Genomic DNA, 27757 nt, shown 5'->3' with positions numbered 1-27757 from the left:
AGCACCATTTAAACAAATCGTCGAGATATCTTTGCAGTTCAATACAGTCTGCTATGGATCGTGTCGCAAGAAACAATATGGTAGCCTACATCCTGGCGGGATAACAAAACAGACATCGTTGAAAAATATAGAAATGGCAGTGGTCCGAATTTGCCACCTTGAGGTACCTCTGATGAGCCGACGGAGCCATACGACTCATTATTTTCGATCTTTGCAGTGAGTAAACGGTTAGTCAGGTTTAAAGCCAATCCTTTCTAACAAATCTATGATTTCCTTATTTGCTTCATTATTGTAACTGCCTTAGTTTTATTTTGGTTTCGAATCGTTATTATATCTGATTTTAACCTTTCTTGGCCGTTATAGTTTTAGCTCAGTTTTTATTTTACTTATTTCAACCGTTTCAGTGCATTCTTTATTTTCCTTCCTTTCATTTTTGAACCGCCTAAAGCTATTTCTCAGTTATTTCTGCACACTTTTTCGTAGTTTTAAGTTAATTTACTCTCCACAATTATAATTTCATTTAACTGACCATTTAACGTTTAGTCCTTTAACGGTTCAAGTGTTCGTCATTAAAGTTTCACACTTCAAAAGCAATTTTTATACTCCTAATAAAAATTCTGTTTATAATACTATAATCGGTGCAATCTTTCCGTCCATTAGAACACAATGAATACATTTTCATGAAAAGAATCATTATTTTGAGCATAAAAATTGCTTTGAAATCCAATACAAAAATTCAATGGCGACTACTTTAACATTAAACCTACATTTTAAGATGTTTGAAGCTAACTTTCCCTTCAGTTTGTTTGCAGTTTTTTGAGTCGTTTTTATGTTTTTCTCAATCAGTTTCTTTCAATCAACCGTTTCGGCTAAACTGAGCTACTTTTAATAGATTCTTCATTAGGATTTTCTAAGCCTTTCCAGGGCCATTCCAAACCTATCATGAAACGAATTTTACCTCACCTTAAATTGCCCTTTTTATCACTTTTGAGCAATCGCCGGCTCATTTAACCGTCACTTTAATGTGCCTGTTTTAATCGTCTAAAGTGAATGTTGGCATCATTTGGTTACCCGAGCCGTTCTATCCAATCAAGGCATAATTGACTTTATTTTAGTTTCAAGCATGCTTTTTTTAGTTTTTAATGTTTTCATTTTGCTACTCCAAACAGAGTTTAATTGTTCACATTCACGATTTTTCACCTTAACAAGACGTAATTTCATCCAAAACCCCTGTAATCAAATCAATGAGCGTCGGATTAAAGTTTCCGACTCCGAGTCCGATGTTCGCAGCAGCAGACCAACCCTTTCGGGGTAATGAATTGCAAACTACTAATCATCATCATAGAGCCGGGAAATTGAACCAATTAATTTACAATTTCAGCTTTGGCATTTTTGTTTTTTTTTCTGCTGCCTGATTTTTTTTCCAGTCTGCTGAACGGCAGTAAACGTTCACAGGCGAATGGCCGACTGACCGGCCGCGGCCCCAGAGCCATGATGATTTGGATGATAATATTTGCGATTTGCACCGGGACCCAGTCTAGCGTTAAGGGGGCGCGCATTTTTAACCCCCTTTGGGGTGCTCAACAAAATTTGCCATAACTAGCAATTTCTTTTTTTAGGACACTCTTTCAATTCCATCAATATTGATGGAAATTCGGTAAAATAAATGAAATAATTACGTAAAAAAATGTCTAGTTGTAGAACAAAACTAATGTTTTGATATTTCCAACCAGTCCAGTCCAGCAGGGCAGTTCGACCGAATGGAAAAATCACAAAAACCATTATTAATTGCTTCGTTATACGGAAAACAGGAAAAAAGCTAAATAAAAATACCGAGAAAAAAAAAGAAACAAACTTACCATCACATAGTGCCGCTGCATTTCCGTTTTGTCCTGCGCTAATTTTTCGCATTCCATTTTTAAACTGTTGTGTCGAGATTTTTTGTGTTCGAGTGTGTGTGGCGCGCGGTTTTCGAGTTCGATCGAAGCGTTCCGGCGATTCGGGCAGCAGGCGATTGCAGCGCAGGCAGACAGGCAGGTGGGTGGTAAAAAATAGAAAGGAAAAGAATTGAATAGGAAAAAAATGTTAGCGAATGTTTCGATTCCACCGATTCGCATCGGAGTGCGGATGGCGGCGGGGCGGTAGCGACCCCACCCTCCGAGCGCAATATGGCTGCCGGAAAACAGCGCGATTGTGGACAGAGAACTTTTCCCGGGCCCTTCCGGTCGGTTCTGGTTTGGTCGGTCGGTCGGTCGGACGGAAGGAAGTGATGGTACTAGGGGAGCGGGAAAACGAATCCGAACAAAGAGGGTAAACTTCGCGAAATCAATTACACAGCCACCGGGTGGAAATGACGGCGGCGCGGCGGTGCGGTGCGGTGTGACTGACGGTGGTGGTGTTTGGCTGTCAATTTTCGGCGAAACGTGCTCGCGCTCGCGGAGTGGAATGGAGGTTTAAATCAAAAACCACCCACTTCCAACAGAAGTGGGCGAGTAAATGTCGGGAATGAAACAAACCGGCCGAGAAAAAAAACGAGCGAAAAAATGACGAATTCCTTTCCCCGTGACCAAAGCCTCGTGAAGTTTCCGAACCGACGATGATGGATGGGATCGAGAAAACTTTTTTTTGCAGCAAATTTTTTTTTGCTCATTCCCGTGTGAAGGAGGGTGTGGTAAATTGGATTTATTTTCCGGCAGCCTACGTAGCAGCGAAATCAGAAATTTAATTACTTGTGATATTGTGCTTGTAGAAAGTTGAACTCTTCCTTTATCCGATCACAACTTTCAGTGATTGTGAATTTGAACGGCTGCGTGGTCTGTGGCGGGCCCTGTAATTAAGAGAGAGAAGAAGAAGAAAAAAATCAATAAGGTTGTGTAGGGGAAACTGTGGAATTCAATTAGTCGTCTACTGGTGTGGTTGTATGATGTGAGAATGCCTGGGCAGGACGAAAAAATCGATTCCATTCCGAACATTTAGTCCAACCGTCAGCTGAAAAGTTTTTGTTTTTGTGCCACAATTCTCGATTACTACAAGAACTATGTCGCAACGGTACATTAAGCGGCAGCAGCAGCAACTCACGCTAACCCACTTTACCCGAACGATGATGAGTGTTCTCCAAATATTTGCTCAATAATTTATTTACGCGTGCAATCAATTTGATGGCCATCTCACTCGACTTTGTTTGTTCGCCTGGCGGAGCGTCCCCGTCCTTCTGCTCCTCCGACAGAAGATTTCATCCGAAGCAACAACAGAATACACCTCGAACAGAGAAAAAAAACCCGATTCGGAAGGAGGCGAAGCGCGGAGCAGTCCAAATGAGGCTTTACACTTAATTATCTTATAAATGTTTATAAATAAATTTGCTTCACTCCAACAACCGCCAACCGGCGAACCGCACAACAGCCCACACGATTTACGCTTTTATTCGCGTGAAATACCTTTCCCCAAGCCGAAAAATAAAAGTTGATACATCCGCTCATCAGCAGCGGCCGAGCTGTCATGCCGGAGAGGCAGGCAGGCAGCCAAGAGAAGGATGAGGAGCAGAAGGTGGTACGCGGTGGAAAACCGACTCCCCATTTACGATCGGTGCAATTATACAGTTTATGATTTGTGCGCAATTTGCCGACCGTTGGTTTTAATGGGTGGGGGCTTTTGGCAGGCCAGTAAGCGTCAGTACCCGGGGTATTTTTTTTTCGTCAGCTCCCCCCCGGTAATTCATTTCTGCCTTCTACGGCCGCCGTCGCCGCCGCCGTCGGTTGGCCTCATGCCATTTTTTTTTGGTTTTTGCATTGCATTTCTCACCGGGTCCCAGGTGGTTAAAATGATACATCCGCTTTGGGCCGATGATGAGCACATAAGTGATTGGCGATTCTTTTGAAAGGCATAATTAATCGCTGGGGGAAGAGCCTGACTATGTTTGCAGCTTTTTTTCCCGATTGGAGATGTATGGGATAATCCGGGCAGGAATGGAATTAATGGATTACATTCTAATTATAAAAAGTCTCAGCATTCCGTTCGAGTCTCTGCGTAACTCGACAAGCCGTAGAATTCGTTGCCGCAGAGACAGAGGACTACAAAGTGCACAAAACCCTTCAGTGGGTTTGGCAGGAAAAAGCAATCCAACCGACAACGAATGCATCAGTCGCTGCTTGCCTGCCTGCCTGGAAGGCACAACCGACGAATAACTTGCAACAAATGCAGAAAATTACTCGCTAACGGTGCTGCAGTAATTTAATTTCCTTACACCTCGTTGTTCCAGTGTCCCCCGTGTCCCGTGATACCATTCTCCACCGGGACACCGAGAGCAGTCGTTGCTTGCTTGCTTGCTTGTTTGCTGCTTATGCAGTTCTGACCGCGGGCGGTAGTCCACGCATGGGTCTCTCTCTCATGACGCTTCATATGCATGCACTTGGCTTGACTGCTTTGCTGCGTTAAATATAAATGGCAGCAGCAGCAGCAGCACCGGCAGCAGACGGTTTTGCTGTAGCGAATTTGTTTACTGATTGCTCGATTCGTGTTGCAAGTTAGCCAGCTAGCTAGTTAGCTAGCCAGCTAGAGCCGTTCGGTGCAGTCGAATGGCTGTCAGACATGCGAAAGGAGCAAAGCGATCCGATTCTAATGCGATACGAGGCCGTCGGTTGACGTCGGCCGAAAGGATCGACTGTTGGTGCATTTGTGATTGGATTCGTTTTTTTTTCTAGGTCGGTGCAATGACCTCTGGAACATGAGATTGTTTGCTTTATTTGTTTACACACTCGATCTAAACATTTTTTTTTTTGTGATTGAAAAACAAATGAAATTTGAGATATTTATTCATTTCTGTATTTATTTTATTTGCATGTGGGTCCATGTCTAAAGGATGTGCTGTGTCAATAAAAAGTATCGTCAACGTTCACCATTAAATCCCAGAAAAGAAAAACCAAACCAAAAGCATTTCCAGTTTTCAGAAACAGTCGAGGATCCACTTGTGCATTGTAGAAGAAGAACGAAATTCTCGTTATTTCTAAATGGGTGCCCACCTAACGTCCAATTCCAACCAGTCAATTGACGTCATTGACGCAAACGTACGACAAACAGCCGCCGTTGTTGTGTGCAGACATTCTGCTACCTGCACAGGCTAATGAACGCACAGCTTCGTAGTGTCTTTCTGCATAACCCGCTCACGACTCAACAACTCGTTGTCCGTGAAGGCTACCGGCACACTGGGATGCAGAGTTTTCATTACTTTTGCTTTTCTTCTTCATCTTACGTCCTCGATTCTACCTACATACGGATAGTGTTCGACATCGGAACAAAAATTGAAGTCCGGTCCGGTTAAAAATCGGCACGAACTTTGTTATTCCGACTTCATTCCGGTCCGATTTGGCTCTGTTCCGGTTCCGGAACCTAAACAGAGCCAAATCGGACCGGATTTTTAGTCTTTCTAGTCGGAATAACAAAGTTCGTGCCGATTTTCAACCAGACCGGGCTGGAACCCGGACTTCAATTTTCGGTCCGATGTCGAACTCTACACACGGATGGGAGCGCGAGCCCTCGCGAGTGATCGGCATCAGCTGCTCGGGCTGTAACGGCGAGCGAGAGCGACGACCGCTAAATGCACATTCGCCAAAAACTCGTCGCAGTCCATGAATAAATAAGAACGAGAATACTAAAAGGGTGCTTATGCTGGCATGTTCGTTAGAACGAGTACGCGTGTGTGAGAAAATTCGACCACACGAGTGTGGGCTTCGCAACACTGATGAAGCCTCTTAGCAGGAAAACTTATAAGGGTGGTACTGGCTCGAGGTGCGTAATGAAGCCACACTTGTCCATGTGTAAATTTTAACTTACTCTACTACCTGGTTCTCAGAACGAGATTGCCCAAGTAACAATTTGGATTTTATTACACTCTTATGATGGCATTTAAGACCAATGTTGGTCATGAAAACCACCATAAGAGTACAATAAAACTCTCATTGTTGCTTGGGTGGCGATGCCAAATAGTGAGGAAAAACGTACGCACTTACACACATACACACCCTCCCCCTTAGTGCTGAACTCTGCCTTGCCGATCAAGAAGTCTCTTGCCAGGACAAGTTCTGAAAATGATACAGGATCGAGATGTGAATTAAACCTCTTATCCAGGGTCAAATAATTACTAGTCTCTGCTCTTCCCGGTTCCAGAGAACGAGATTGGTTGAAAAGTAGTAAAAAGCATATAAGGAAAAAAGGGTGAAAACAACGACACTTAAGCACGGATAATATAAGTAGTTCACCTACTCTATAGTGATATACACTGAAGTCGCTTTTTACGCGGTTTGTTTTTTACGCGACTATTTTTATGCGAATTTCGGAATTTATGCGGTTTTTTACGCGAATTTCGGAATTTACCCGTTTTTTATGCGATTTTCGGAATTTACGCGGATGTGCTCAAAACGTCTATTTTTTCGCGTAGTGTTGAAATCCACAAAGTTTTGATTTACGCGGGATGTATCGTTCGCGTGAAAAGCGACTCGAGTGTATAGTAAAAAATGTAGAGCGGAATACAGAAAAACGCCTGGACGATAACACAATGTCCATTCCGAAAACAAAATTGTCCTGTACGTACACTGACAGTTGGCTGAGAAAGTTCATCAATCAGAAGCTCAAATTCCATCGGAATGTATCGTCAGGACTTTGGTTTTTTAGATTATAGTCATGATTCTTTTAAGTCATGGTACTTGCGAAAAGGATGCTAAAAAATACCACTATTATGATGAGATTCCGCACGATGTTTTGCATGTTTCGCGCACAAGCTGCGAGGCGATACAATCAAGCAGGCATTGAAAAGGAACGCACCATAGGCACCTCCGTTTCAAATAACCCACCCTATAAGGCTTTGACATCTGACTAGTCAGAAACGTCTAAAATTATGATTAAAGATAAGATTTTACTTGCGATGTTATCATCACTTTCAGCAACAACAAAAACCCCAAATGTTCCATTTTTCGTCTAAGATTCTCCCAGAATCAGAACTGCTAAATTTTTCAGATATCATCGATTGGAACTTCGAAACATTCCGCATCACTTAAATCCCCTTAAAAGCTCTCTGTTGGTATTTCAACCAACAGCTAGAACGTTTTTAAAGTACAGTAGGAATTCGATTTTGGAGATGCATGTCACTTATGTTCACAAAATCGAGATCGTTTTTTGAACTGAATAAATCTTATATATAAAAATGGATTTCTGTCTGTCTGTCTGTCTGTCCTTATAGAATCAAAAACTACTAAACCAATCAGCGTGAAAATTTGCATGTAGAAATTTTTGGGGCCAGGAAAGGCTTTAGTGATGGTTAGAGACGCCTCCCCCCACTAAGAGGGGGGGGCTCCCATACAAATGAAACACAAATTTCTGCATAACTCGAGAACTAATCAAGCGAATAGAACAAAATTTGGCAAGTGGGTGTTTTTGGCGACCAGAATTTATTCTATGGTAAATTGAGACCCCTCCCCTCTTTAGAAGGGGAATTAGGACTCCTCTCACCTTTAAGAGGGGGGCTTCCATACAAATGAAATACAAATTTCCTCATAACTCGAGAACTAACCAAGCAAATGGAACCAAATTTGGCATGTGAAGGTTTTCGAGGGCAAGAATATTTTCTATGGTGAGTTAGGACCCCTCCCTCACTTTAAGAGGAGGGCTCCTATACAAACGAAACACAAATTTACTCATAACTCGAGAACTAATCAAGCAAATGGAACCAAATTTGGCATGTGGGTGTTTTTGGAGACAAAAATTTTTTCTATGATGAATTGGGACCCCTCCCCACTTTAAGAGGGGGGCTCCAATACAAATGAAATACAAATTTCCTCGTAACTCGAGAACTAATCAAGCAAATGGAACAAAATTTGGCACGTGAAAGTTTTCGAGGGCAAGAATATTTTCTATGGTGAATTAGGACCCCTCCCCACTTTAAGAGGGGGGCTCCTATACAAACGAAATACAAATTTTCTCATAACTCGAGAACTAACCAAGCAAATGTAACCAACTTTGGCATGTAGGTGTTTTTGGAAGCAAGAATTTTTTCTATGATGAATTAGGACCTCTCCCCACTTTAGGAGGGGGGCTCCTATACAAATGACATACAAATTTCCTCATAACTCGAGAACTAATCAAGCAAATAGAACCAAATTTGGCATGTGGAGGTTTTTGGAGGCAAAAATATTTTCTATGGTGAATTAGGAGCCCTTCCCACTTTAAGAGGGGGGGCTTCTACACAAATGAAATACAAATTTCCTCATAATTCGAAAACTAATCAAGCAAATAAAACCATATTTGGCATGTGGGTGTTTTTGGAGGCAATCATTTTTTCTATGATGAATTAGGACCCCTTTCCTTTTTAGGAGGGGGACTCCCATACAAACGAAACACAATTTTCCTCATAACTCGAGAATTAATCAATCAAATGGATCCAAATTTGACATGTAAGTGGTTTTGGAGGCAAGATTTTTTTCTATGGTGAATTGAGACCCCTCTCTTCTTTAGAAAGCGAGTTATGACCCATCTCCCCTTTAAGAGGGTGGGCTTCCATACAAATGAAATGCAAATTTTCTCTTATCTTGAGAACTAATCAAGCAAATGGAACCAAATTTGGCATGTGCGAGTTTTAGATGGCAGAAATTTTTTCTAAGGTGAATTACGACCCCTTCTCCTTTTAACAGGGGGGGGCTCTCATACAAATGAAATACAAATTTCCTTATAACTTGAGAACTAATTAAGCAATTGGAACCAAATTTGGCATGTGGGAGATTTTGGACTCTTGAATTTATTTCATGATAGTTAGAGACCTCTCACCCTTGTGGTAGGGGGCTGTGGACTCTTATACAAATAAAACAGAAATTTTTGCGAAACTCAAAAACTAATCGTACTCGAGAAATTCGACTCTTCCATAAAACATTAGTCAATAACAAGACCACAAAAACTATCTATAGTAACACTAGATCATTCAGGACGAAACGGCCGCGAGTGTTGCACTACTGTCTAGGTTTATTTGTTTTCCTAGGTCTACCTGGGTTTCCTGGAACGAGCGACAGCGATTAAGGAGAGGATCGCGAAATGGTACTTCCCCCAAAAAAGTTTTCCGTGAAATGGTACATTCCGCTTAAGGTTTTTCGCCAAATGATATTCGGCGAAATGTACAATGTACAATCATGGCGAATATTACTATCCGCTTTCTGGCTATGCAATGAGGGGACAGGGGAGTTGTTGTCTACTTTACTGCGAGGAAAAATTGCAAATTTGTATATTAAACTACCCATTCCTGGTAACTAATAAGCATTAACATAAGCAGCAAATCAGCGTATCTGGCATTTTATACTGCACGTTGTTCCATATTAGCTTTTTGACTGCATAGGTGTTGTAAATTGGCATCCAAAATTGTATTCAAATTCTTCGTGTCGGTAATTAGCTGTAAATTAGCATTTTCAGCACTATAAGAAGGTTATCAGTAAAGTAGCTGTATATTTTGCCAAAATAGCATTTAAGTAGCATTTAAAGCGACTTAAATGCTTATTGCCCTACATTTGAATATCATTGGTGATGCTTATTGGTTACCTGGGATGCTTTCATAGTTACGTAACTGCTAAAATGAATCATCTAAGGTTGAACTCCTCAGAAACTTGCAAAACTCGAGATTGTGACAAAGATCATCCGAGATTCATGATTTATGTACAACACAGTTTAATTTGTGGTAATACGTAGTTTGTCGGGTCAGCTAGTTGAATATAAATGTGTTAAAAATTGACTAATTAACACTAGACAACAATTTTTTCACGACTGCAACTGTTTTATTTTTGAAAAAGTGGCTGCTTGTAAACTCTCCAACGATGGAATACCGCGCGGATATGCCTGTCCGCGTAGTAGAGTATGAAGGTACAATAAGTAACCACAGTCTGGTCGTCATGGACCTTCAGGACCGTGGAACTGGCCGTCTTAAGGATTCCATCGGGACCGAATCAGGACTTTTAAGTTTGCCAGATATTGTGGACTGGATTTTTACAACCTTCTGCAGCACTGATCCGCTAAAATTGATTCTTTTCGGCCATAACTTACGAACAAAAACGTTATCGTGAAGTTCACCAGTTTGACCTACTTTTCTTTTCAGTTCCATCACCATCGAAAACTTTTTTCAGACATTTCTCTTCGATTGTGACAAATTTTGCTTAGTTCAAAATCGATTAAAACCGAAAAACTTTCCTTATTCTTTTGGAACAATAATCGTGCACAAATCCCAAACAATACCTTTTTTACACAGGCATACGGACACTGTTTCATAAGATACTAGGACTTAACGGTAAAATTTGAACGTTAATTCTGAATTATTTTTCGTTTATTGACTCCGGGCAAGCTTATTGACTTTTTTGGGAAGAGTAGATGCTTTTTATGGAAAACGAAACATTGAATTACCATTAAATATATTGGCAACCTGCTAACTTGAACCCATATCAGTCGAGTGCCAGTCAAGTGTGCTTCCTTTACACCACCCTCCAGTGTTCTATGACATGGCCCACTATCAAGCTTTTTGCGCTTTCCCAATAGGTGAAGAACGATGAAATTGAGCTTTACAGAAAAATATAAACTGGAAGAACTAACCAAGGGATGAAGGTAGTCGGACTTGGGAGCAAATATTTCTGATATTTTTTCTATTACGTGGAGGACACAGCACAGGGCATTATTTGGAGGGAATGTTCATAGAGCACTAATTGAGATAAATATAAAAAAAGGAAATGAGAGTATGGGCCCTATTCTGTAAGACACGTCGAGGCAACTCGACTCGACTCAGTCGAGTGTCGAGTGCGCAGAGAACGGTCAGCATGGCAACTCGACGACCAACCAAAACAAAGCAAGCTCTGTTGTCACTTGCCGACAGTTGTGTCACTAGCTTTTTAGAGGTCAACTTAGTCGAGTTACTCGACAAAATCGTGTCACGTGTGACTTATATAATACCAAAAGTGTGGACTAGTCGAACAAAATAACATTCGACGTGGCTTACAGAATAAGACCCTATGTTTGTAAGTATGTTCCACCATAACTCCGAAGCGATTGAACCGTTCTCCATCAAATTTGACATGAGGAGATCAGCACTAGAGGATTGACAAAAGGGAGACTGGCCATGTCAAGAGCAGGGGTTAAAATAAGGGCAGGTTGCGTTTGAACCGATAACAATTGTTTAAGCGACTGGAAGAGAGGAGGAGAGGGGTCTGAAAAGGGGTCACCATCCAAGTAACAATTTGGTAAATCTTTAGTTCTCTTTCATAATACAGATTTTCAGGGAGAAAATACATGTGGCGTGGCTGTGGGACAAAACAGGGGAGCTGAAAGAAAAGAGGGTACTAAATAGAGGGGTGACGCACATCCAAATAAGGAAAAGGTTTTTTACAAGCTTTTGAGAATTCTATGGATGAATCATTAGACCGCTTCGTTGAATGCGTTTTGGAACAAAAAAAATCGTACCCAAGATTTTATTTTTCAAGGCTCCATGTTGAAGATTTTATATGTATTTACTCTATTTTTGTTCGCTATCTGTCCGCTTGAACTGCATAGAATTGCATGAGAGGTAACTTTTCTGCAATTTTTAAATATTAAACTAACATTTTCGCAGTTTTCTTCAACTCTAAAAAGCATTCTAGTCACAATAACAAAGCAATAAAAAGCTGTTGTCAGAATCAAACCCGACCAGCATTCTTCCCTCCCCATTTGACAACCTCGCGTACATTGTCACCACCACCACCACCACCGCTCCAACTGGCTCGAGAAGGAGAAGCCATAAGAAATACAATTCGCATGTTGACACGACGAAAACGACAACTTAATAGAATTTCAGCGATAAACACGCAACTCGTCGAAGGCTTGAAGCATGTACGATTTCCTCCAAGTGGCGCGATCGTCGGTCGGTGGTGTAAAATTGGTCCGCGCAAGAGGAGAAGCCCCAGTTTGCAAGTGACTCGGGGTGGTGTGTCGTCGCACGCCCGGTGGTTGTGCACGATGGCAAACATCATTTTCACGCTTTCTAGCTCTGCCCCATCGTCGTCGCAGTGCCAGTAGCTGCCTTTGCCGCTAGCTTTTCTTTGTCTAAGAGAGGTCCCCCCCGTACTATGGTTTCAGCTCATTATCCGACTCGGTCGTTCCCTGCGGTCGTTCGTTGTTATTTTTACGGGCAATCTGCTGCGGTTGGCCGGCGACTAGTTTTGGAAGCTAAATATATATAAACATAATTTTCCACGTGGATGGTGCTGAGCAGAAATCAGAACGACGTTCGGTTAGGAAGTTTTTGTTTTCTCATTTTGTCCCTGAGGGGTTATTTCGTTACTTTTAGGGAAATTATATTCCGGATTACGGTCAGCACGAAATGAAATAAGTTGTCGTATTATCTTTGCCATTCTGAATGACAGATCATTCAAATAATTCACAGCTTGGTGGTTAATAAGTATCGGCGAGTCCTTCATTTCATCTCCTTCAGCAGAAGCTGACGTTACGTCGCGCTAAAAGTCAAAAGCCAATGACGACGCCAACGCTCGTTACGGTCGGCTGTGCAGCTGCCACCGCCGCGTCCACCGTCACCGTCACACCATCGTCGTCCTCCGAGCACACGGCCAAAGAAAATATGCCGTCACTATGTCTGAATAAATTAAGCGTGGGTCGATGGGATGTGAAATATTTTAAGTGTGCTCCTGCCTCAACCAGCAGTGCGACCGCCCGCCCGCCCGCCGACCGCAAGTATGTTCCACGATCGGAGTGCGGCACTCCAATCAGAGTGAAGGCGTTGACATGTTGAATTTACTTCTACCCTCTGTACTGTGCTACTTCCATTCGCCGTTGGTTGTCGGCTGGCTGAACGGGACTCGAAGCGGCTCGGTGCTTCTTGAAGTGTCTAGTGGAGGAACGCAACGACCCACTTAAAATTAATCATGATTGAGATGGAACGGCAACTGATTGAATTTGTCGAATTACAATCTGTGGGAGTAGTGGCAGAAGTGGGATATTTTTTCCCCTGATTCGACTGCACTGCCGAAGAATAATTTCCAACGTGACGAGGATATCAATGTTCGCTGTTCAATTGTAAAAACCTCGAAATCGTTTCTCCACGCGGGGTAGTCAGTTGCCGGCGTTAACGAGCTGCGGTCATTCCAATTTCATCCTACCGGCGGCAACGATAACCACACTGACCGATGTACTGTTGTTCCGAGCAAACTTCCGCACCGCGGTCTCCACCTGCGACCAGGTTATATGCAAATCCCGCAAAAGCCGCAACCGTAAAACCGCTTTAACTAGAACCGATCGCCACCGATAGCAAAACCGCCATCCAATATCGAACTGAACGCGTTGCCATTACCAGTCGTCCTGACCCCGCAATTCCGCACGTACTACCGCCGATCTCTGATCCATGGTGCCGAGTGACTGACTCGGAAAAATCGAAACCAAACCATTAATCCCCACACAATTTCCCCGCAGACCACCGTTTCGCCACCTCGCGTTCGCTCGAAGTGACAACACAGAATGGGACCCGCGCCGAACGTGACGCTCTCAAACATTGTCAATCGCGGGACCGTAGCCAGAAGCAAATATAATTTATATTTATTTTGTCCATTCCTCCTCGCTCGGTCCGTCCGTCCGGGGAACCCGACGCCAACGGACACAGCAACTCGCACCGAAAAAAAAACCCTCCGAAGCATCCCGGTTTGAATCAATATTATTATTGTTACTGATAATGTAAACAATAACACTATATAAATAAACGGTTCTGTTTGCTCATCGACAGACCGTTCGTTCGGGCAAAATTTCTACACCGAGCAGAGGAGGCACCGTCCGGTCGGCCGTGGAGGAGGCAGACCCAGACGGGATCAACCGAAGCACATTATAATGGGCATCATAATAAATATATAAACTCGCTTCTCCCCGGACGCGACGCGGAGTTCCGAGTTAGCCGCGAAGCATTAAACCGGGGGCTAAACCAACAATAGAGTAGACAGTGGACGGAAGACCGGCGGCAGCAACCAGGTATCATTGGCCGGCAAGCAAACCCTCCTCGCAGTGGGAATTATTTTAGCCGCAAACTGCCATCATCCAATCCGAAGTAAATTCCCTGGTCGGATTCCGGTGAAGACAGGCTCCCGCTCGCTAGCTAAACGTTTACCGATCGGAAAAGTCTATTATCAATGCAAATGGGCGTCGCGTGCATGTGTCTGTGCGAGGTTATCTATTAGCGCTGCCCCGAAGGCGGGCGCGGTTTGATTCCATTAGAAGCGCGAGCTGGCAGAGTGGCAACAGAAGCCGAGTGCGTCCAGTGACCTGTGACAATGCAACGGCGCGGCGGCAGCGGTGGTGCCTCGTCCATAATTCAAACAACCAACCGGCACAAAATATCGAATCATTGTTTTCAGTTCCATAGAGCCTCGATGCTGTAGGTTGTAGTATAGGCTGGCTGGTCGTCGTTGTCGTTGTCGTCGTCGTCATCGAGCTCAGGGAAAAAAGATGAAGCCATTGTCAATTGTTTCCTTCATCGGGTCAGAAATCGGGATTATAATCGACTCGACGGCGCGGTGGTTCACTGTTGCTTGCTTATTTGTGCTAGTGAAGGGTAGGGAGAAACAGAGATAGGATAATGGGATGAACGAGTTCTTTGTACCCGAGGAAGGGGGGGAGGATGTAGGGAAAGCTCCACACGGACAGCACAATATGCATGGAATGTAAATGGAAACAGACTTATGGTCGGGGCTAGACATGGTGTAGAAGATTAGTGTAAATGCATTTCGAACAACAGTCGTTGGTCGATTGATTTGTTGTAATCTTTTTTGATGTATAAATATGGTACACAATTCGTTCAATTATTGCTCAAACTGGATATCTTTTTGTGAAATCCACACAAAGAGGTGTGGCTTTGATCTTGAAGGTAACTATATGATCTGTATTTAATTCGCAGTTCTACATCAATCCCGCGTTTCTTGCCTCTTGGTTGAACTCCACTATTTGTTAATAAGACAATAACTGAGATTGTTCAAGGGTCAAATGAGCTTTTAACAAAAATGTACAATTGATTAATTGATGAAAACATTTCACTTTTCATTGCCTTCTTTTGTATTGCTACTCATAAAGCACACTCCAATGTAGCAACCAAAAAACGTAGTCCTACGTCAACAGTCTGCTTCTCGAATTGAGTTTGTGAAATTTTTATTTTTTGAAAAAACATTTACAAATCAATACTTTTTTGTCACTCTTTCACCCAATCTAGTGTACGCCTATAATTGCAGTATGTAGGGTAAAGAACCGGTTTTAAACAGTCTAAGCGGGTCACTGATTGTTTTACCTTATTATAAGCGATGGGTTGACTAAGTGGGGGATATCAGCATACCAATCTTCTTGCTACCTTTAGTTCTTCAAGCTGTTACCGTTGGAAGACACTATTGTTGAGCTAAGCTTTTGATTTTTTGTTTTAAAAGTTGGAGCGGTGGAACTAATTTTGAACAGACCGAACCCATTTTCACCCACAATGTGCTTTTTTAAGCAGTCCTGAAATCTGAATTTTTATACGCCCCCATTAAAAATCCCAAACGATATTCGTCGTCTCTTTTATTCTCTAGTGTTCTTACGGGAAACTCCGAGTTTGACGTCTCACTCGCTGTTCATAAGGATGGTAGGAGAACAAAAGAGGCAAACATAGCAGCGCACACGGTCCAACTACAAAACATTGTTGTCAAAGCAAATAACATTGAAACACATCGTTGCTTCATTAAATCACCGAGAAAATCATCGAAAATAATATTGGAAAAGCTGTCTCTTCCGTTGTTTTTAATAAAGAAAAATTAATTATGAACATACATTTCTCTTGAAAGTATTGAACCACGTTTTCACCATTGGAGTTTTCAGTTAATTTCAAACCTATAATTCTTATTTCCAGAATCGAATCAGTCTTTTGGCAACACGATAGTTTACGAATTTCAATGCCGTTGCTGCTACCGCTGAACAGGTCCCATCGATTCAGAATTTATTTTCAGTTTGGTAAAAAAAAATAAGATTTTCGGCTAGTAACAAAACTTTAGATTATAGAAAAAACTGTATTGAATAATTTGGTATGTGAATGTTAAGTGCTTGACTTTTAGAATCACTGAATTCAGTGTTGAAAAATGTGATGAATTACTTAGTAGCGAGTAGGCGAGTGTTTTCAGCAGCTGAATCAGACATCGTAAAATGCAAATTTATTAGGCAATTGCAAATTATTTTTCAAGTTTTAGTCCCCCGCCCTTCGAAATTGGCTCTTAAAATCGGAGGGCAAAAAAAAATTATTAAATTTGAGTAAAAATTTTTTGTATAAAATCAATCACCTGTGGGTTTTACAGCCTAAAGAACTCGTAAAAAGAGTGCACGGAGTGTTAACGCTTTAAGCACGAAACTAAAGTGGAATAAAAATAATGTAATTTCCGAAAATCGGCAAATTTTTTTTTATTTTGACTCTATTTTGCATGGAAAATAATATCGTATATATGAAAATCAAGAATAGATTCGGGTTTCTCGATTAAACTTCAAGTAAAAATTCCTACACATTTTAATTATTTTTTTTGCGTGATTAAAAAATCTGTTTTTTGGCCCCCTCCCCTTCAGTTGCCCAGCATCGGAAGGACAAAAATTTTAAAAAAATATTTGTAATGGCCTTATTCCGAAGTTTTTCCCAAATTTTTGCACAGTGGAGAAAAGCTTCAATGACAGTCGGAAAAACTATTTTATACGCAATGCATTTTTCCCGTACTTTTGGAGTTTTATTCCTTATTTGTTTTATTGTAGTGTTTTATTTTATTGTTTTATTTATTTGTAACTTTTGCTTTTGTTCCCGAGTTACGACCGAATATTAAAAGTGGTCCCGTGCCGTCGATAAACTTTAGTTTTTCGTTTACAGCTTGGAAACAAAGAATAACGTTGAAATTTTCACTTAAAATGACCACAAAGTGTCAATAAAAACGATGAAAAGGTTACTAACAAATGCAGGAAAGGTAATGAAGGGGCGATAAAAAGACGGCAAAATGGCAACAAGAAATCCCAAGTAACAATTTGGGTTTTATTACACTCTTATGATGGCATTTAAGGCCAAAATTTGTCATAAAAACCGCCATAAGAGTACAACCCAAGCAACAATGAAAGTTTTATTGTACTCTTATAGCGGTTTTCCTGACCAATTTTGGTCTTAAATGCCATCATAAGAGTGTAATAAAACCCAAATTGTTACTTGGGAAGAGACGCCTAGAGTAACTCGAAAATGGCATCAAAGACGATAAAAAATCGCTGAAAAGACAAGAAAATGACGGAAAAAGAATACACTCAAGTCGCTTTTTACGCGAAGAAAACGTCTCGCGTAAATCAAAAACGGGTAAAAAACCGCGTAAATTCCGAAACTCGCGTAAAAAAAACGGGTAAATTCCGAAATTCGCGTAAAAAACCGCGTAAATTCCGAAATTCGCATAAAAATAGTCGCGTAAAAAGCGACTTTAGTGTACTGATATTGATAAAAGGATGTCGAAAAAACGCAAAAACAGCGACAAAAATAAAACCAAACAAAAGTCGACAGAAATGGCAAAAAGATTTGCCGACAAAGATCTGAAAAGGTAACAAAAAGACAACACTTTTGTCACCTTGATAATAAAATTGGAGGACAAAAAATGGCCAAAAAGTCACGAAAATACTGAACCGACGTCAAAAGAGAGCATAATAAAAAGATGACAAAATGACGACGAACTATCAAAACTGCAACAAAAAGAACGACAAAAACGGCAAAAAGCGGCTGAAAAAAGCGACAAAAAATGACAAAAATGGACATCGAAAATAAAATTAATAATGACAAAAGGACGGCGAAAAAGTGTTGAAAAGACAACAATAAGATGACGAAAAAACGACAAAAAATGGTGAAAAGACAGCGAATAGACGACAAAAAGCCGACGATGAACGATGAAAAGACGATCGATATATGGCAAAAAGACCATGAAAATATGACAGAAAGATGACAAAAGGACGACGAATACGACGAAAAGACAACGTATAGATGACAAAAAGACGACATAAAAATCACAAAAAAGTGAAGATAAGTATGTGAAAAGATGATGAAAGCAAAGGTAAAAGGTGGAAGACGACAAAAATATAGTGAAGTGACGTGGAAAAACATCAAAAAAGCGACAAAAATGTGACAAAATCAATACAAACAACGAAACGACTATAAGCTGATAAGGCGACGAAGATAACGACAAATAGCGACAATAAATGCCAAAAACACTACAAATGATGACAAAAAAACGCCATCAAGAGTAATACAGGACCCAGCTAGCAATGTTATATGTATATAAATGTTAAAAATCAGCATTACGTGCATATATACATGCTAATAAATCGTATTTGATGCGCATTGGTATATTGGAGGCGATATACGTGGTGAGGAATAAATATACGCGCTTCATCGATATAAGTAATTATATACGATAATATCCGATTAAGCCCGACCCACTCCGTACTGCTATCCGATTCTGTGCTGAAGATCGTATGTATGTCAGCTATTATCATTATATACGACTGAAAATCAACTTGGGCAGACTTTATTAAGCTTTAGTCACGATTCCGAATTTGTTAAGAGTAGTTTAAGAAAATTTTCGGTTATTGATGTACGATTTGGTGCTAACTGGGAAATGTCACAAATGACGATCAACAAAGACAAAAAATTGCTGAGAAGAAACGACAAGAAAAAGACAAAAGTAACAATAAAGTACGAAGAAAAAACGCCAAACCAGCGACAAAAATAAACCAAGAAATACGACAAAAACAAAAAAAAATACTTAAAATGCGCAAAATAGGCGATAAAACAAGGAAAAAAGGTCGGTGAAAAGACGACAAAAGAAACAATTAAACACAGTAAAAAGACAACTGTTTTGTTAAGAATTAAGAACAACTGTTTTGTTAAGAGTTAAGAACCAACTGGACGATGAAAAAATAGCAACAACAAAAAATTGACGAAAAATAGCACAAAAATAAAGAGATGATGTCAAAAGACGACAAAACGACAACGAAAAATCACCACAATAGCAACAACAAAAACGGCGTAAAACCATCAAAAAAGCGACATTAAATGCCAAAATTAGACGTCATAAAACGAAGAAAATACGATGTCTAGATGGCAAATGGGCCATGAAAACCGCCATAAGAGTACAAGAAAACTCACATTGTTACTTGGGATACTAAACGTCGACCAAAACACGACGTCTAGAGTAACTCGAAAATGGCTTCAAAGACGATAAAAAATCGCTGAAAAGACAAGAAAATAACGGAAAAACATAATACTGATATTGATGAAAAGATGACGAAAAAACGCAAAAACAGGACAAAAATAAAACCAAACAGTAGTCGACAAAAAATGGCAAGAAGATTTGCCGACAAAGAACTAAAAAGGCAATAAAAAGACAACACTGATAGTAAAATTGGATGACAAAAAATGACCAAAAAGTCACGAAAATACTGAACCGACGTCAAAAGAGAGCATAATAAAAAGATGAGAAAATGACGATGAACTAGCAAAACTGCAACAAAAAGGACGACAAAAACGGCAAAAACCTGCTGAAAACAGCGACAAAAAAATGACAAAAATGAACAACGAAAATAAAATTAATAATGACAAAAGGACGGCGAAAAAGTGTTGAAAAGACAACAATAAGATGACGAAAAACGACAAAAAATGGTGAAAAGACAGCGAATAGACGACAAAAAGCCGACGATGAACGATGAAAAGACGATCGATATATGGCAAAAAGGCCATGAAAATATGACAGAAAGATGACAAAAGGACGACGAATACGACAAAAAGACAACATATATATGACAAAAAGACGACACAAAGTTCATAAAAAAGTGAAGATAAGTATGTGAAAAGTTGATGGAAGCAAAGGTAAAAGGTGGAAGACGACAAAAATATAGTGAAGCGACGTGGAAAAACATCAAAAAAGCGACAAAAATGTGACAAAATCAATAAAAACGATTGATAAACTGATTAGGATACGAAGAGACTACAAAATAACGACAAATAGCGACAAGAAATGCCAAAAACACTACAAATGATGACAAAAAAGACGCCATCAAGAGTAACACAGGACCAAGCTAGCAATTTTATATGTATAAGTTGTATATGTAAAAGTTAAAAATCAGCATTACGTGCATATATACATGCTAATAAATCGTATTTGATGCGCATTGGTATTTTGGAGGCGATATACGTGATGGGGAATAAACATACGCGTTTCATCGATATAAGTAATTATATACGATAATATCCGATTAAGCCCGACCCGCTCCGTACTGCTATCCGATTCTGTGCTGAAGATCATGTGTATGTCAGCTATTATCATTATATACGACTGAAAATCAACTTGGGCAGACTTTATTAAGCTTTAGTTACGATTCCGAATTTGTTAAGAGCAGGGATGGTTCGATCACTTTGACTCAATTTTGATTCATTTGACAGTACCGTCTTAACGAGGCCAAATATTACAAAGTTATATATGGGACATTTGTAGAAAAGATTATTATCTATAATATTGCTGAATAAAATTTTGCAGTATCTTTTGTAGTTACGGCGCTCCAATGCTATTGCTAGTATCTTATTAGTGACTAAATGAACGTTCATTTAGTCACTGATGAGTTATTAGCGTTGTAGCACCGTAACTACAAACAATACAGCAAAACTTTGTTCAAAAAATTGTAGATTAGAACTAGTTCTACAAATCCCCCATATATAAAATTGTCATATTTGGCTCGGCTGAGACGGTACTGTCAAATGAATCAAAATTGAGTCAAAGTGATCGAACCATCCCCGGTTAAGAGTAATTTAAGATAATTGTCGGTTATTGATGTAGGATTTGGTGCTAGTTGCGAAATGTCACCAATGACGATAAACATAAACAAAAAATTGCTGAGAAGAAACGACAAGAAAAAGACAAAAATAACATTAAAATACGAAAAAACGCCAAACCAGGGACAAATATAAACCAATAAATATGACAAAAACAAAAAAATACTTGAAAAGCACAAAATAGGCGATAAAACAAAAAAAGAAAAAAGGTCGGTGATAAGACGACAAAAGAACAAGACCACATGCCCTGGCGGGTGTTGTGGGTTCGAATCCGGTTATAATCTCAGATTACAGCTTGGTTCGACTCATGCACCTTCCAGCATTGAACAAAAGGTAGGAGTCAAAATGACTACTTGTCAAGCATAGCTACCAATACTCCCCCCTCCTTTCCGGTCTTCCCCTCCTTCACCAAAAAATTTTAATTTCTTTCCCCTACCGTCCCTTCATCAATTGTAGAACCATCGTTTCAAAAAATATTGATATATATGTATGACCGCATTTCAAGGTCAAGACTAAAAAACTTGAGATTAGTCTAAAAAAAAGAAAAAAGGTCGGTGAAAAAACGACAAAAGAACAACTAAAAACAGTAAAAAACAAGTTTTGTTAAGAATTAAGAACAACTGTTTTGTTAAGAGTTAAGAACCAACTGGACGATGAAAAAATAGCATAAAAAAATTGACGAAAAAATAGCAAAAAAATAAAGAAATGATGTCAAAAAACGAAAAAACACTATAATAGCAACAACAAAAACGGCGTAAAACCATCAAAAAAGAGACACTAAATGGCAAAATTAGATGTCATAAAACGACGAAACTAGGATGTCTAGATGGCAAAAGGGCCATGAAAAGACGACAAAAATACAACAAAGAGATAACTAAAGGACGACAAATACCAATACCAAAAAAAGATAACGAAGGTGACATAAGACGGCAAAAGGCGTCGAAAAGACAAAACTAAAATGAAGAAAAGACGCAAAAAGAGCGAGCAAATAGACGAAAAAAAAACGTCGAAGAGGTGGCGAAAAGACGACGAATAGATGACAAAAACGTGATGATAAGTAGGCGAAAAGACGATGAAAAAGTGACGAAAGGGAAAGAATTACGATAATAAGGCTCTAAAAAACGCCAGAAAAGCAAAATAAATCTGAAAAAAGCTAATAAAATACAAAGGATTATAAATAAATGTCGCGTTCGCATCGATTTGCAAAAACTAGGGATTTTTCTGCATCAAAATCTGGCACCGTTGCGTGTGTGTCATCTGTGTTTGGAAAACTGAGAAATCATGAAAGAAACAGTCCCAAAAAAGCCATGGCACTGTGTCAATTAAAGAATGACGAGTTACACTTATTTGTGTAATTTTATATACGATAGCAAGCTCGATGATGCTTGACGTTATTCGATGGTGTCCAATCCTGTTGTATCGTGTTCTGTTCTGTCCGCATCCTTATTTCAGAGCTGTAATCGTTTTAAACTTATCTGCTCTCTTGCATAAATTTTCACGTACAAATATTATCCCACAGTAGCGGGTATATGTATGTGTCGTCTGTGCTTGGAAAGTAGACAATTCATCGAGAAAATGTTTGGAGAATTTATTCCTTTTCACTTAGTATCAGTTTTCAGTGATTAGCGATAGAAATACTATCTGTTCTTCTCTGCGGCGAATTTTATTTTTTTCGCTAATTTTAGTTTGGTTACTTATTCTGTTTTCTAGTCATGTTTCACGGCCGGAAAAACGACACCAAATTTATCAGCAGCAAATCCAGCGCCAAAAATAAAACCGGGCACACAAGGCATCATTTCGACATCAAATATTCAAGGTACGAATCCAACGACGTAAACAGAACCGCCCGTTATTGCTATGATTTTCCAGCGTAAATTATTCATATCACCGGATAACCCCCAGAGCAGCAACAGCAGCAGCAGCATCATTGCGCCAGCAGACACATGATTTGAGGATCAACGATTGTTTGCTCGCCTGCCGAGCGGCAGATGCTACCACAATCGCAAATTTTCCCCATAAATATTCCGTTCGTCGAAACCCTTGATTACGGTCGTAATATCCCCGTTCCGTTTGCCGGTTCGCCCAGGGGGAATCCTCCGTCATTTCCGAGCGACAAATTTAACCAGCCAAACGTGTCTGCACGTATCCTCTTCCGTCTCTCTCACTCTGTCATTGCCCCTCGCACACGTTTTGTTATTCGGACCGCTTCTGCAGTGGAAGGGCCTCGGTAATTGTTAATTAAGAAGGTTGCACGCATCGCACAAACCGTTCCGTTGCATTCACCGTTCTACCCTCGGGACAAAAAGCACCGGTATTAATAACCAAGCAACCCCTCGTCGAAATGTAATTTTTCACAATCGACTTGTCCCTGCGCTTCCAGTTCCACGTTCCACACACTCCGAAGTCTGAAGAGACTTAAATTAATCCGGAAATTATTATCTGTGAAATGTTTTGCCTGATTTAATGCTACTTCTGTGTCCCCGCGTCCTCGCCACCAATCTCCCAGTCACCACTTTTCCCGGTAATATGATTTACGACAGCACAGCGCATTCTCCCCCCTCGTTCGTATTTCGCACGACACACGAGCGGGCAAACGGCAGAAATTGACACTCTTTACACGCCATATGTTCACTGCAGTCCCGCCGGATGGCACTGAAATGTTGCTGCGACCCTTCTTCTTCCCAACCAAGCGGTCGTCGACCGAAACCGATGCTTACCGCACAGTCCACCGGCGGCGGCGACGGCAGCCCTCATCCACACATTTTTATTGGAATATTTTCATTAACTTTCCACCTCCCGCTGGGACTAATCCCACTCCCATCCCGACCGACCGACCGGCCGGATGTGAGAAGGGTCTTCAAATTACTTAAATTCAATTTTAATCACTTTGGGTACTTCGAGCACCGCACCGAAACCGCGCGCGCCGCATCGCCCCCGGGTCCTGGACTGCTCACTCATTCACTTATTTAGCGTCAAAAGCCGACCGGAGAACCATTTGTTTTCCTCCTTCGCGTCCTCGCTCCGTCGATGAGCGGCGCTATTAGGCAAACAATGCCCGGGCATTAGAACATCTCCCTAAATGGTATAAATTCGTTCCCCCGACAACAACGACGACGACGACGACGACGACGGTCACCGCTTGAAACCAAAAGAGGGTAAAATTGTACGCTCCGTCACGAACGCCGCCCGGCTTCCGAAAAATCGCAGGATTTGAATAACACGTTGTAGCTACGGTTTTTTATGAGCAACTCAATCGGGGTGAATTTTCAAACCCACCCTTCCCTGGGCTCGGAGCTGCTAGCCGGGCTTGCCGACGAGGGAGAACTGAAACAACACAAACTCACGGATTATTCCGTTTTTTTTTACCATTCCGGGGAGTGTGATTCTGGCATTTCTCGTTTTATTTTTTTTTTTATTATTTACCCGAGGCTTCAGTGGAAGGGAATCGTAATGGAAAAATTCGCATTTTGTTGTCATTGTGGCTGTTGTTGTCTGCGATGTTCTGCATCCTCTTTCAAATCGAGCGATGCGAGCGAGCGAACGATGTCGGCAGGGGTTTGTGGAAAATGAGAAAATATATACAGTTGCAGCAGTTAAGCCCTCTTTCGGTTGGATTTGTTTGAACCGAACGGCGGAAAAATAAAAACCCGTCGACGACTCGCGTTTGGAGTGTACCAGGACAGCGATGTGTGTGGGCAACGGGAAAAGGGCTGTGTTTATTTGCACATTCAAGAGTCCGGGAATCGGAGTGGAAAAATCAAATGGCATCGTCCTTCGCTGCTCCTGTGAGTTCAGTTCTTCTCCTCTTTTATTCCGCGGGCAAGTGGAATTTGGCAAACGGTCCCGGGTACTGGGTACTCAGCGGCGGCAGCAGCAGCAGCAACAACAGCAGCAGTTAGGGGTTTACCCGTTCACTGTTGTTACATTTTGGCGATGTCAAATACCGCGCTACCGACGACGTTCGATTAGTCAACGAGGGTAATAAATGTCGATGGGGAATGTTGTTTTTTTGTTGTTGTTTTTTTACCCGTCCCTCGGTGCCAAACGGGAAATCGATAGTGTAAATGGATGATGGTGTGGCGTGGCGAATTGAATCGTGTCGATGATGATGATGATGATGCTGTTGTTGGTTGCTGAATGCCCTCAACCGTGGTAGCAGTGTAGAGGAAATATCATCAAACAACGGCAGCAAAACGAATGCTAGTGTAGCACCGGCCAGCCCTGTGCTGGCCCTGGTTGAACGAGAAAACTATTGATCCGTGGTAGAATGTTTCTGCCGATAGATTATGATCTGATGATGGAACAAACTAGTGCCAACATTTCGTTTACGGTGTGGTGTTTGGTGTAACATTTTTTGCGATATGAATTATGAACTACAACCGAAAAAGTTGCATTCCAAATATATGTTGCCTTTCTACTATTTCTTATAGCTTCATATAAATTATGGTCAGTTTTTTACAAGTTTTTAGAACAAACACTTCCCGAGATCTTTCGCTGCTTGATCTGAAAGTTCCACAAGGCAGCCGTCCAGAACATTTAGTTTTTCTTGTCTATTTCAACTATAACGATTTTGTGCTTAAGAGTTTGCGACTCTTGTTTGCTGACAACCATAAACCGTATGCAAAAGTAGAGCATCCGTCTGCCACGGCTCTTTATGAGGAGCTATTATCAACATGCTGTGTGGCCTCCGGAAAATCGAACCAACTAAGGTTCGATAACAAGCCCTACACGTCGGAAGGACTGTGTGAAAGACTTGGGAATACTGCTCGACACTATGCTTGATTTCAAACCTGGGATTCATCATGCCTACCATTAAGAACTTCCATGACGTCTATTGTCTCAAAGCCCTCTATTGGGCAGCAGTTCGCTCCAACCTCGAGTATTGCAATCCAGCTTGGAGTTCCTACTACCCAGAAAAGGAGGAAGTCGAAACCAGTCAGTGCAGTGGAGATGCATTAGTTTTGCTTTTCGCCAAGCTATGAAAAACGCTGCAGACTAATTAATCAGGACCAACTGCACATTCGACGTGATGACTAATTTTCCGAGCACAATTCTCTTCTATACTTGAAACCCTCGACATATGGGTATGAAATAGGGAAGGCAACTAGGAAGAAACCTCCAACATAGCTTAAGTCAACTCAAGCCACTGTGTAGCGCCTCCACGAGACCATACCTGAAAATACTCCAATAATTGTACAGTCAACTCAAGCTTTGAGATTTAGAATCGAATTTAGGATTTTCGGTTCCTGGTCTTACAACTTACAATGCTTAGGCGATTATTTGCAAACTGTTTAATTTTTTGTGTGGTTGGTTATTTTAATCTAATATCAGATTCAGCAATTTACTGACATTTTTATATCCTATTTTGATGTTATTGATTGCTGGGATTTATGGGGTCTTTTTATCTTCATTTGATATTTTTGTCGTTGTTTTGCTTGCAATAATCAATCCATTGTTTTTATCAACACGTAGGCGTCCCACAGGGTAGCAATCTGGGACCACTACTCTTCTCTTTATATATAAACTAGCTGACCCGACAAACTTCGTATTGCCACAAATTAAACTGTGTTGTACATAAATCATGAATCTCGAATGATCTTTGTCACAATCTCGAGTTTTGCAAGCTTCTGAGGAGTTCAACCTTAGATAATAGGGATGGGAAAACTATCATTAATTACTGATAGTTATCAGTAAGCAACAGTGGTTGGAGAATTCGCGAAAAAGTGATCATTTGAATCGATGAACATCCCTCATGAACATACACTATTCGCCTGCCTCGCCGACAATGCACGCATCAGCTTTGAATTTTATCATGAACAGAACCTCAATGTGAACATCAGAATTCGTTCAAAAATTGAATATTGAACATTGAGTGTGTTCGATTTATTGGATATAGGATGCCCGGGGACGCCGGAAAGTATTCAAAATAATATTGCCACGAAAAGAGAATAGTTTAAAGTAGTGTTAGTGGCTTTACAAGCAGCAGAAAGCGTCAATTCACACTTTTGCGTTGCTCACGATATTCGTATATTCAGCGATGCTATGAAGCGTGAGTCTATGTTGCTCATTGTTATAGGCGAATTGAACCACTCGCGTAGCTGTTTTATCATGATAAAAACCGTTTGCCGATGCTCGGCGTATCTATTCATTTTGCGAGTTTTCCAACCTCTGGTAAGCAATAATATCACTAAGTATCAGTAAGGTTTCGCAGTTATTGATGCTTACTGATACAGTTACGTCGTCCCGTTAGAAAAATCAGTTGGATTAAATAAATGATAGGTAGCTGCTTACGATAGACGAGTGTGACACAATATATCGTCGTTGTCGTCAGCAGCCTAGAGCCGGGGTGGTCTCTATTTAACTCGATCTTGGGCCATTCGTCGCAAGTTTCCCAGTCGTCTCAAAAGTCATAAGTCACTTTCGACTTGGTCAAGCCATCTTGTCTGTTGAGTCTTCATGTTTCCGGTGCCGGTGGGGTTGTAGAAAAGAACTGTTGTCGTTGCTTTATCGTTCGGCATCCTTACGACGTGCCCGGCCCACCGTAGCCTACCGACTTTCGTCAGATGTAGATGGGGGTCTCTGGGATTCTCAAGCAGTGAAAGTATGTCGTGATTCATATACTTCTATCCTTGATGAAAATCATGCCTCTCGTTTCGATACTCGCTGATCGGAACAACGCCTCAAGAGTGACGTTGAACAGCATACTGGATAAGCTGTCACCTTGTCCCAACCCTCGACGAGTCTCGGAGGGACTCGAGTGTGTCCCGGAGACGTGCGAAGCACATCACTCGTTCCAATATAGCTCTGATTAGTCGGGTCAGTTTATCCGGTAAACGGGTTTCGTGCATTATGTACCATAGCTGGTCGCGATGG

At 41.0% G+C, this 27757-nt stretch overlaps 1 protein-coding gene across 4 annotated transcripts in view; it reads right to left on the bottom strand.

Annotated features, from left to right (window-relative positions):
- LOC128738589 (protein groucho-like) overlaps window positions 1-27757 on the bottom strand; it is a 94223-nt gene that overhangs the window by 47267 nt on the left and 19199 nt on the right. For all 4 annotated transcript variants that reach the window (XM_053833840.1, XM_053833839.1, XM_053833841.1 and 1 more), the window contains 2 exons: window positions 2730-2827; window positions 1860-1923 (listed from right to left, as the gene is read on the bottom strand). In XM_053833840.1, coding sequence (XP_053689815.1) covers window positions 1860-1923; window positions 2730-2827 — 162 coding nt within the window. The remainder of the gene's footprint in view (window positions 1-1859; window positions 1924-2729; window positions 2828-27757) is intronic.

This window comes from Sabethes cyaneus, chromosome 2, assembly GCF_943734655.1.
Source record: "Sabethes cyaneus chromosome 2, idSabCyanKW18_F2, whole genome shotgun sequence".
NCBI lineage: Eukaryota > Metazoa > Arthropoda > Insecta > Diptera > Culicidae > Sabethes > Sabethes cyaneus.
Note: the sequence above shows the minus strand (reverse complement) of the source record. Positions and strands in the feature narration are given on the sequence as shown.